This window comes from Nomascus leucogenys, chromosome 4 (genome assembly GCF_006542625.1).
Source record: "Nomascus leucogenys isolate Asia chromosome 4, Asia_NLE_v1, whole genome shotgun sequence".
Classification (NCBI taxonomy): domain Eukaryota; kingdom Metazoa; phylum Chordata; class Mammalia; order Primates; family Hylobatidae; genus Nomascus; species Nomascus leucogenys.
This window is the reverse complement of record NC_044384.1, coordinates 134,621,188-134,633,861: the sequence shown is the minus strand read 5'-3', so window position 1 is coordinate 134,633,861 and position 12,674 is coordinate 134,621,188. Positions and strand designations below refer to the sequence as shown.

General features: G+C 33.6%; 1 protein-coding gene across 3 annotated transcripts in view; it reads left to right on the top strand.

Annotated features, from left to right (window-relative positions):
- The window catches only part of MICU3 (mitochondrial calcium uptake family member 3), a 94,227-nt gene that overhangs the window by 48,236 nt on the left and 33,317 nt on the right, over positions 1-12,674 (top strand). For all 3 annotated transcript variants that reach the window (XM_030812337.1, XM_030812338.1, XM_030812335.1), the window contains exons 4-7: positions 1,772-1,850; positions 5,648-5,695; positions 9,194-9,276; positions 10,919-10,990. In XM_030812337.1, the coding sequence (XP_030668197.1) occupies positions 1,772-1,850; positions 5,648-5,695; positions 9,194-9,276; positions 10,919-10,990 (282 nt within the window). The remainder of the gene's footprint in view (positions 1-1,771; positions 1,851-5,647; positions 5,696-9,193; positions 9,277-10,918; positions 10,991-12,674) is intronic.

The following is a 12,674-nucleotide window of genomic DNA, read 5'->3' as shown; positions in this document are numbered from 1 at the left end:
AATTGTTTGTCTGTTCGTTTGTTTGTGAGATGGGGTTTTGCCATGTTGCCCAGGCTGGTCTCAAACTCTTGGGTTCAAGGGATCTACCCACCTCAGCTTCCCAAAGTGCTGAGATTATAGGCCTGAGCCACCAAGTCCAGTCCAGAATGTTTTATTTAATCTCTTACTCTAACAGAAATATTTTGAGTTTACTGTTGTCTAAACCATAAGTATCCCAGTTTCTCATTACAATTCGGACCTGAATTATTCTGTGCCATTGCTATTCTGTAATCAGATGCACTGATTATCTGCTGGCATCTTTTACCTGCAGTGCAGATATAGAAACATGAAAAAAAAACAAACACAAGAATCCACATATGGGCTTCAAGGTGTCCATAAATCCCCTAAAAATGCTGTTCCTGCCTTTGACATACCAAGAATTTTTCTTCCTGCTAGCTCAGCTTTGCAGTTAAACAAAAATGATTTATAAATGTTAGAAAGCATTTTTAGGTACAGCTGCGTCGGAAATGGTTTGTCTGAAATGCCTTCCAAACTTGAATGTGTGTAAAAATTAGAAGATCTTATTAAAAATGCAGCTTGTGGTTCAGTAGGTCTGGGATGGGCACTGAGTTCTGCATTTCACACAAGCTCTCAGGTGATGCTCAAACTATTGGGCAGCCACATGCTCTGAGGAGTGGGGATCAGATCTGAAAATAGAAGTGGGTTCTGTGTTTTTTGTTTCTAAGTTTTTTTTTTTTTTTTTTTTTTTTTTTTTTTTTTTTTTTTTTTAGGGTTGCTTGTCGGGTGATGATGGATCTGTACTGAAGCTCCGCCTGCCCCCTTCTCCCCCCCCCCTACACCGCCCCCCACCCCGCTAATTTTTTTTTTTTTAGAGACGGTCACGTTTATCTGACTGTATCGTTCAAAGTTATTCAAGTACCACGCCCAATTATTTTCAATTATGTTATCTCACCAAATCTTTTAATCATTTTTCTTCACAATTAATCAAATTATAGTTTTCACTTAGTTGTTTTTAACAGACTATACACAATAAATTCAAAATTGATTTAGCATATGAGTAATGATTCAAATGTTTAAATTCTCCAATAGTTTCCGAGCAGCAGTGGTAGTTTGACTTTTTTAAAAAAGAAAAAGCTAAGCAGCAGTTGAAGTCTGTGTTGTTTAATATTTAAGTTAAAATTAGAAACAAAGTGAAACAGTGACCATAACTCAGTACCCTTGTCTTTCTGCTTCATCCAGTGTTATCATTCTCTAAGTCACTAACCATTAAAATACTCTTTATTCCTTTCTAACATAATTCTTTGTTCATTTACTTCCTCTACACAAAGCTCTCCAAATCCAAATGTGTTACAAAGAAGAGACATTACGTGAACCGGTGATATGACCATCTCCGACCTTGATGTGGAAATCCACGTTTTTCCATGGATTTCCTAAAACAATCCCTTTATAACTGGCTCCAGAACTTAAACTCACTGTTTTATCTTGATTTGGTTGTCTTATGTATAACCTCCAGTTATTCAACTTACCTGAAATTTTAGGTAGCTCTAATTAAATTTAATGTAGCCTCTTCATCATTTATTTTATGTTTGAACCATGGGCAAATACTGGGTTGTGTGCTTAAATGAACCACAGGCATAACATAGGATAAATAATGCCATGTTTCACGTCTTGTAAGTGGAGAATTTTGCATGGACATTTAAACATGTTTTTGATCTATTTTATTAGTAAGTGGTTTACCAATTCATCAGTAGTATAATAACTTCTGTCATAGGAATTAAATCAAATGCTCACAGAAACACCACCAGTTTGGAAAGGCTCATCAAAGCTATTTCGAAATCTTAAAGAAAGAGGTGAGTTAACCTTAGTACTTGTTCTTTTTTTAAACTATATTATGTATACTATTTATATATGCATATTTTCCCAAACCTAAAATAATTTTTAAATTACATCTATGTGTATGCATAGAGAAAAAACTGAAGAAGAAAACAGCAAAATATTAACATTTCTGGGTATTAATGTTGCTCTTGGGTAATTCCACCCTTCATTTAGGGTGGTTTTCATGTTATTGTTTATATATTATTTGTATCTTCCAAATTTTTTTATAATAAAATGGACCTACATAGTTTAAAAAATTGTTCTTTAACCATATTGAAAAGTATATTTTATATTTACCCAAAGAAAACATTTCACAAAAATACTAGATCTTCAAAGCTCTATTTTTCTTCCTTCCATTTTGCTCTGAGGGAATTATAGATGCTCCTAAACTAATTAACAGGAAAAATTTAGTGGATGTGTCCTTTGACAGCCTAATTTGGACATGTTTCCTTTAAAGGCCAACACTTACTGCAAATATACCTGTTTCAACTTACTCTATTATCAATATCAATATAAGGTTAATTCATTAATTTATACATTTCCTGGCAATCAAATTATATGGCTTTTATTGTAATTTTCTTTTACAGGGTACCTTTTTACACATTTGTAGAAAAAATTTATTAATCTTTTTAATCTTAAAAAGTAGTGTTTCTTGGAAATATATTTTTTGTATCCTCAAATATAGGAATATTCAAAATAAAAATGTTAAATTACATAAGCAGTTATATTTTCCCTTTTCATCAATTTTAACCAATATTGGTTTGAAAGTAATGTATTTCAGCCTGAAGACAAATACTTTGAAGGAGCAGTTATAATTCATATATTTTGTTTAAGTAGAATTAGAAAGTTGGTATTGCTTCCACATGGTTGACATAGAATCTGAAAGGAAGAGACACCATATCTTTTATTGTAGATGTTTCATAAGTAAGATTTTTAAATCTTCAAGAAACCTAGGCCAAAGTGTCTTAAAAAAAAATCTTAGAAATTTTTTTCCTAGATGTTGTCTTAAAGATCTTAGGGTGAGATAATAGGATGAGGAAAATTCAAAGCTCATAAGGATCAAGTTAAGTATGGTGAATTTCAAACATTTTTCATAATATACCTCATGGGAAAATACAAATTCGATCAAATATAATCTGAGAAAAATAATGCATAGAAGAAAGAACTTTTTTTTAAGTTAAGGGGAGGGTTTAATCTGGAAGTCCTAGGTTTAGGCATACCCTAATCCTTCTCATGTTATACACGTTTGCATTTTTTTCCCCAGGGGATAGAATCTATTCTGCGCCACTATGACAGAAATGCTATGTTTCTGTGCTGTCTCTTATGGTAGCTACTAGCCACATATGGCTGTTGAGCACTTGAAATGTGACTAGCATAACTGAGGAACTTAATTTTTAGTTTTGATTTTAAGTATTTTAAATTTAAATAGCTACACCCTATAGTATAATGCGTATCTTTGTCATATTAATTAGATCATCAGGGTGATGCATGATCCCAGAAAGTTTTAGAATCATTAGGTTAGGTAAAATAGAGAAGTTAGAAGAGCCTTGCTTTTTTTAAATAGCGATTAAGTGGCAGAGAAATTTTAAGACAATCTTTAGAGCTATTGAAGACTAATTTTATTTTTGTTTTATTTTATTTATTTATTGAGTCAGGGTCTCATTTTGTCACCCAGTCGGGAGTGCAGTGGCGCAGTCATGGCTCATTGCAGCCTCGACCTCCTGGGCTCAAGCGATTCTTCCCCCTCATTTTTTGATTTTTTGTAGAGATAAAGCCTCACTTTGTTGCCCAGGCTGGTTTTGAACTTCTGGACTCAAACGGTCCTCTTGCCTTGGCCTCCCAAAGTGCTGAGATTATAGGTGTGAGCTACCATGCCTGGCTAAAGACTAATTTTAAAATTAAAAGTTTATCTACTTAAAATATTACCTCAAGAGAAAATGTTATGCATTTAAATAATAAAAAAATTGATATGCATTCATGAAAACATGTATTATAGAGACTTAATTGTAACAGCCAACTGCAGTGTATTGTGTCTAGGAATTAAACAATGTAATGCTTTTAAGGAACTTCCCTTAAAATTTGTTTTGATTGAATTTTCGAAAGAAACCTAGTTGGCATCTTTCTTATCCTCTGTTTCTAAAGATCACATCATTACTATATGCCTAGCTTTTTTTTTTTGATCCTGAATGTCATAAATAAATTGAAGAGTTAGTTTTATAGTATTCCGTTTGTATAATTGGAAAGCATTAAAAATACACAGTTCATCTTCAGTAGTATTTTCTCTTTTCCTTGACCATTTTTATTAAATTATAATATATCATGGGTTTCACTTCATTTTTCTTCCCTGTGGTTTAAGCCACCTCAATCACCATGTGGTCCTACAGACAAATGCCTACCATGATAGCCATGGTCTGGACACTCACTATTAAGTAGTCCTTTCCTTGAGGGAAATCTTGAGTTTACTATCAAATAAAAGATGCATAACAGTTATTAAGGTTCTTTATACCAACCAACATCTCTTGTGTATTCTACCAGGTCAACTAGAACAACAGTCAGTGAGATGGGATTATGGAGACAGCATGCCCATTTCCCAACCCATTTCCTTTTTTCGCCCCTTCTTTTATGCTCTTCTTTCATTTTTTGAGGGATCCCTATAGACTCTTAAGTATTGTATCTTTATATACATTGACCATTTCAGAATCTTTCTCCCATAACATTCATGGCAATCAACCAGAACTATCTGTCTATAGGTTACAATATTCTAGTATAAACAAAAGAAGGGAATGAATGCTTTCAGGGCCTCCTGGGTAGTGCCCTTCATGTCTCTGACAAACTGCCTGACAGTGACTCCTCTTCTCTTTGTTCTATAACAAAGAAGACAGCCTCAAAGAACATCAGATAAAATGGAGTTTTAAAGTTCACAATCTGGTTATTTTAAGGATTTTTATACCCTTTTACGAAGCGTCAGAACTATCTGATACCTAAATAAGTATTGTAGGTACAGATTCCTGATGTCAGTCTTCTCAGTATCTACTTGGAAGGTCAGTTAAAGCATTAAATCTCGTTTTGGGTTTTGTATTCCAAAAGCAAGAATTCAAGTAACAGAATGCACTTTTCTATTTACTTCAAATGCACTCCTTTTAAAATTTACAAGTATGGAGTTACTGAGAACTCAGGATGCGATGTACAGAAAGTATAAGCCATTTAATTACAATAAAAACTCCTTAAGGTACGTTTAATAGAAGCATTGAAGATAATTTGAAAGCAGAAAAGTGGTAACTATAGAGCTTTATTCTTAAAATGCAAAACAAAAATCACATTTCTAAGTAACAGTGTCTCAGTGTTTTATCCAAGTGTTACTAAAAAGTAATTAGGCACTTTACGGTGTTAATTAACCATTTCCAACCTTTTTATTTTTACTTATTTTTTCCTTTAAGCTCTGTTGGACTTGACAACTTTTTTATTTTATGTTAAGAGTCATACATTAGAAACTAGCAACAAGTTTAAAAGTTACTGCTATAAGTATGCATTATAATTTTGCTTTTTTTGCCAATATATTTGAGAGCATAATGATTTTATATGGGTATCTACAAAGGCATGTGGAACAATTAAAGTACAATTAAATTTGTTGCTTCTTTTGCTATGATTTTTTAATAATTGTCATTTAAAATAATATCTAGCATCTATTTTAAACTGTAAGCTCATTATTTATAGCATTTATTGCTCCTAGAACAGTATTTTATACATATAACTGATACTGTTTTTCTTGTAGGTGTGATTTCTTACACAGAATATCTTTTTCTTTTATGCATTTTAACAAGTAAGTATACTTATTACATTTATTTCTGGATGTAGCTTTATTTTTTAAACAGAATCTTGGAAAGCAGATCTTAGGTTCTCTTACTCTTGAAAATCAATATCCATGCTGTTTTGCAAAATTCATGTTTAATGTCACAGAAAAATGGTAAGCATAGCACTGTGAAGAGTCAAAAACATAAATGCTACAGCTTATGGTATAGTAATAAATGCTCATAAATTATAAATTTAATATTAAGTATCAATTCTTGTGGTTTTAATCTACCTCAGACTACAAAGGTCATGACATGTAATAATATATAAATTCCCTACTGTACTCATTTGAATCATATTTTCTGCCGGATTGATGTGAGAGAGAGTGTCTCTTAACTATTGAGTCTATCAGAATACCCATCATTCACATCGAAAACTTTTATTTTCTCCCTCTCAGGTGCAGCATTTCTTAGGAAACATATGAAGGGTTTACTACGTTTTCAGTTAAATTTCTTTGCATTTAATGGAGACAATCCTGTTATAGTTTACTGTGTTCCAGCCACCTGGCCTTTCTATTCCTTGAACTGCCGCCTCAGGGATTTGTACCTTCTGCTTCCTGTGCCATCAGTACTTATCCTCAAGATCCCCGTGATAACAAACATCATTCAGGTTTCCTTTCAAACGTGAAGACTTAGCAAATCCTTACTTGGCCAGCCTCTCTAACATAGCTCCCTCTCTCTTTATATCTCTTTACTGCGTTGCATTTTCTTCATATCAGACTATTTGAAAGTATTACTGGTTTACATGTTCTTGTTTGTCTCACCACACTTGAATGCAAGGTCCATTATGGCAAAGATTTTATCTTTTTTGTTATTTGTGTATCAAGAACAGTGTCTTGGACATGGTACCCTCCCAAAAAGTAGTTAGTGAATGAATGAAGAAAGGAATACATGAAAGAATACTGCTGGTGGAATTTCCAATTGTGGAGATGCATGGAAACAAGAACATCAGTAAAACTCTGTCATTAGAAACAAGTCTAAAAATACCTTGTACTTCTTTGATTAAAAAATTCACACCACTGTGTTATTCTTAACTTTGTAACTTAGTGAGGAATGATGTTAACATTGAGTTCTGTTACAGTAAGTTTTGAGAAGGAATGTGTACATGCACTCACATGTGTGTATTTCAAAAAATATCTTTTTTTTTTCTCTTGGACTTGTCACCTTGCTCACTGCCTAGACTGAGCCAATTTATCAAGACAGGGGAATTACAACAGAGAAAGAGTAATTTACACAGAACTGGCTGTACAGGAGACTGGAGTTTTATTTTTACTCAAATGAGTTTCCCGAACATTCAGGGATCAGAGTTCTTAAGGATAATTTGGGGTAGGGGGTGGGTGAGTCAGGAGCGCTGGTTGGTCAGGTCAAAGATGAAATCATAGGGAGTCGAAGCTTTTCTCTTGCACTGAGTCAGTTCCTGGGTGAGGACCACAAGACCAGATGAGCCAGTTTATCGCTCTGTGTAGTGCCAGCTGATGCATGAAGTGTGGGGTCTGCAAAATATCTCAAGCATAGGTCTTAGGTTTTACAATAGTGATGTTATCCCCAGGAGCAATTTAGGGAGGGTCAGAATCTTGTAACTCCAGCTGCATGACTCCTAAACCATAATTTCTAATCTTGTGGCTAATTTGTTAGTCCTAGAAAGGCAATCTAGTCCCCAGGCAAGAAGGAGATTTGTTATGGGAAAGGGCTCTTATCATCTTTCTTTTAAACTATAAACTAAGTTCCTCCCAAAGTTAGCTTGGCCTAACTAAACAAGAAGCAACTGAATGAACAAACACAGCTTGGAGATTAAAGCAAGATGGAGTTGGTTAGTCAGATCTCTTTCACTGTCTCCATTATAATTTTGCAATGGCAGTTTCAGACTTTAAATGAAATTAAAATGTTAGTGCTGAAGAACTAGTATTGTACATTTTGTAATAGGGCTACCTGAGGTTGATCCACTCTGCAAAGCCATAGTAATGAAGCAAGTCCAGTCAATGACGCTACCCTGAGAATGAGAGTGGGAGCAAAAGAGTGACTCAAAGATGTGTTGAAAAGTTACCTTGTTTGCCAAAACAATGATGGATGCAATATTAGAAGTTAAATTAAGTACCTAAACCAGCGGAGTGATAGGCAAGGATAAGAAGTGTTGGCTAGGAAAGCCACTTGTTGAGATGGGACAGGGTATAATTTAGGAGTGTCAGAAAAAACATATATAGTGTGTTTTGGCACAGAAAGGTTAGGATCTTTGGGTGCTGTGAAACTTCCTTTGGAGTTCAGGACTCACCAACAGAAGCTTCTAAGGAGTTTGAATTGAAAAATTATGGGATATTGTTTACATTAGAACTAAGAAAACTGTGAAAAGAGGGCTGGCAGGAAGTGGGCTACATAATCTTGGTTACCTGTCTATAAGTGTCTCCCTCTTTACTTTGTACTGTATTTTTCCCTCCAAACAATGCTTGTAAGGAGGACTTCTTTTCTGTATGTATTTTCAAGATCTTTTTAAAGTGTAAAACTTGGTTATTAGAGATGGTGTAAATTTGTATTAGATTTCTGAAATACATGCAAGAAGTGAGCTTGCATAAAGGACTGGCTTCTGTTTCTGTTATTTTCAGAGACAGCTGTTACTAGTTAAGAAAGTAGGACACTATCTGTGCCTCTTTTGCAGGTTCAAGATTTCACAACAGGTGGTAGCAAATGTATCTGTGGGGGGTCCCTTTTTCAACTTTGTGCCCCTCCCCGCAGTCATCTCAAAAGAAAAGATCCAGTGTTTTGAGAAAGGCATGTCCACTGAGCTGCTCTTTTAAGGACACTTTCAAGTTTTCTTCTGTCCAAGGTTTCTCCTTTATGCTCTAGAAGTGAAAAGGAGAGATTGAACCTCATTATTATAAGGTTCATGAAATTGAAGCACTTCATAGTATGTGAAAGTCTTTTTCAGAAAAGCAGTGTTCCTTGTATTTTGGGGGAATTTATAATAACATATTCAGTCTTCTTTTGTTTTATATTTCTGTTTTTGAAGTCTCTAGAAGTTTAAACTATAATCTCTTATGCTTAACATTTATTTTCATAGGCCATTTTAGTTATAATTTTCCCAAGAATCGAAACTAGTCCATTGTGTCATGTTTTTTTTCTGCCACACTAAGTAGCTGAACATATTGAATATATTTAAAATGTGAGGAGTTGATATTTTCCTTTTAAACAAACTAACACTTTGGATTAGAAAAGAGAAGGGCTTATTTTTAGAAATAAGGAAACTATTCAAATTTTTCTCTCAGTGCTATGCAACAAGTATCACAGAAGTACTTTTAAAGTATATTATCAATTTTTATTAAGGGTACTAATTATAAAGCAGAAATATATATACTTTTATACACTTTTTATTATCTTTAACCAATACAGAATATGAGTAACTTTACAACTAATATGGATTTTGTACTTTAAAATACATTTTTCCATTTTGTGAATACCTTCTCTGTTTTTTCTGGCAGAGCCACATGCAGGGTTCAGAATAGCTTTCAACATGTTTGACACTGATGGCAATGAGATGGTGGATAAAAAAGAGTTTTTGGTGGTATGTATATTATATGCTGCATTTTATCAATAATTAAATATTGCTTACTTATATTTTTATGTTTTTGCCTTATTGGGAATACTAGTGTAGAGAAAAGAGTGAAAAACTTATGCTTTTGCCTTTACTTAATTAAGTATATACTCAGGTACTTTGAACAATATTTACATTTTACAAATATAAATTACATTCAGTGTATGATGATGATTATCGTTGTTTTTACCTTCCGTAAAAGTGTGAAATGTATCAGGTGTTTACTTTTGGGTGGATAACAGGCAGTCCTCAGGTTATACATGCCCAGTTAATATTCAGTCCCCATTATGTCATCCACCTAGGCACAACTCCTTCAATCGGAACTTCTCTTCCTTCTCAATATAGGATTCATGATTTTTCTTTCTCTTTTCTCTTCCACTTAACTCCTGTCTTGTATTCCAGTCTTGTCCCCACTTCCCTGTTCCTTTCTGTTATCTTTGACCATAGGCTGATAGTTCTTAGATATTTACCTTTTGATGTTTCTTTGATGGGTCCAGCTCTGGCGCTGGTCTGACGGTGAGTTCAGTTGCTCACTCAGCTTCGCACACCCTGCTTCCAGAATTTTTCTGTTTGTTTTTACCCATGTATTTTGCATCTCTTTTGGTGACAAAATGCCTAGTCTGTTTTATTCTCTGAAATAGAAAATACTATTAATTTATTCCTTAGAGTAACATGCTCTGCTTTTGGCATATATGTTACACTCTGTCTTTACCTACACTCTCCAAGTAAAAAGAAAGGGAAATCAACAGCCATTTTCTTTTCTTTTTTTGTTTTCTTTTTAAATTATGGCCCTACCTCCTGAACAGCCATTTTATTTTCTACTTTTCCTTTGTAACATAGCTGTAAAAATTCCTCAGAAAACCTCTGAAAGAGCTTCGTATTTACTTTAGAAGCTGAAACTCAGAGGAGGTCTATGACATCATTCTTTTTCTTAGTAGGAAAGAGAAAATATAAAAATCCTCATCAGAAGCTAATTAGTAGCCATTCAAAGGGAAACAAGCAGACTGATTACTGGGATTTATCAGAAGGCTTAAACTCTCACCCACGCAGCCCTTGCCCAGGTGTAGTCCCTGAGCCAACCCACTGGAGCTGGAGCCTTCATTCCAGTGCTTTGCAGAATGATGGGGAGATGGCGGTTTTCAGTTTGATTACCGTAGATATAGATGTGTTTCTGCCATCCGAAAATGGCCAAGGTTAGTGTTGCTTTCTTATGATAGTGCACAACTGTATTTTAGGAACTTTCAGAATGGGCCTGTTTTTCTGCAGAACGTTCTATGTCCACACTGCCAAGTTCCATCCCCTTGACTTAAAGTAAAAGATTAACTTTTGGAACTCACCCCTTTGGAGGTTGCCTGTGTGGATGTCTGCATTTTAGAGATAAAGTAAAACTGTAACATTAAGTACATTTAACTTAATTATGGGTTACCAATACCAAAGGATATATTTTCTTGGGGGAAAAAACTGAAATCAGAAAATAGATCTATAGTAGTTTAAATGTTCTTGGTGGATGAAGCTATTTTCTTTGTTTTTGGAATATGCCTAGTCCAGAATAGTAGATAGGTGCCCAGAAACTTTTGTTGGATATTTGATTCTTGATTGATTTCTTTGTCAGCTTCAAGAGATATTCAGGAAAAAAAATGAAAAGAGAGAAGCTAAAGGAGATGAAGAAAAGCATGCAATGCTGGTAAGAATACTTTATAGTAGCTTTAGGTGGGTTTTCTAGGCAACAATTATTTTATTCATGTTAAGAAACAGTAATTAAAGTTTGTAACTTTGAAGCTGTCCCTTTCTTGAAAACTTTGTAAAGTTTTTATGTAGAAAAATTGCTTCAGTATTTATATGCATTGATATCAATATTTACTTCAAATATTGATATTAAACATCTGTATCCATAATCATTCATTAAATCATTTTCATCCATATTGTTATCTGTGAGATTTGAAGGGTATATCGTACAATAGATTAACACAGATCATTATGCATGTAAAAATTTAAAGGTGAATTGCAAAGATTTAATTATAATGTGAGAGAATTTAGTGGTAATATAACAATGTGACTGTCGAAACAAATACAAGGAGATAATATGTTTTCTTGCATTCTTAGATGTATATATTAGAGATTCTTCTTCGGGGATATATAATATTTTCATCTTTTTCTGAAGTTAGAGTTAAGCAACATTACCCTCCATCTTCCTAACCAGTTTTCTTTTCATCTGAAGTATTTCAGCCTGACCATAGGCCAGGTTCACATAATAAAAATAACAAACAGGTACTAAGACCTTACCATCACACACTAAAGTAGGTGCTTTCCATACATTTCTGATTTAATCTACCCAACAATTCTCTTATTATCCATAATTATAGATGAGGAAACTGATAATTGGGAAGGTTAAGTATCTTGTCCAAAGTTACATAGTTATTAAATGGCAAAGCCAAAGATTTGACCCTGTGTCTGGCCAGCTCCAAAACCTCACTTTTATCCATTGTGACATATTTCTTTGTCTGATACTTAGATAACCAGAAATACAATGAATTTTGTTGGCATGTAAACGACATTGTTTCATTTGCAAATTGATGGCCCTGTGCAGTAGTTTAATTGTCCTACATAGAATTCACATAACTAACTTCAGAGAGCTAAAACTCCATTTTTATTATTCTCATTTTTATAAGAATATGTATTAGGTTTTTCTTAACATAGATTATCTATAGCAGATGGGTGCCATATTCAATCCCAATATATTTATGAAGTATACATTTGTATTTAGTTGAATAAAAGCAGATTATCAGGATTGTGTAGCACATACTGCTTTATAGGATATTTGACCATGCTATAATTCTCAGTAGTCATTGAACATCCCTCAGTATACTATTGACAAAGCTTATGGAAGACAATCTTAAAAAATCAAAGAATTGATTGTAATGTTAGTCAAGTATTAAAAGGGGCAATAGTAGTTCTCTACTTAATTCAGGTCTCATGATTTCAAATTGTAATTAATAAATCCTACATGAATAGCCCCATAATTGCAACTGTTTAGAGTATTAGCAAAGAAGACTAGAGAATTGAATATTTTAAATTTTATTCCTTGTAAATAATATACTAAATGAGTAAACAGTTATTTAAATTTTGATACATTACCTCTAACTATAATTGACTGAATAGGCAAGTTGTTAATAAAATGCTATTTAAGGAGGTGGAATAATGTTAATGAATCTATTGATATACTTTAATGATAAAGTAGACAGTATTTCAATGGATATAAATATAATTGTTTTATTTATTTTTTTATTTATACTACTTCCAGAGAGGACTTACGCATCTTCCAGTAAAAATACAGTATTATTCTAATCATTAACATTTATTAATACATC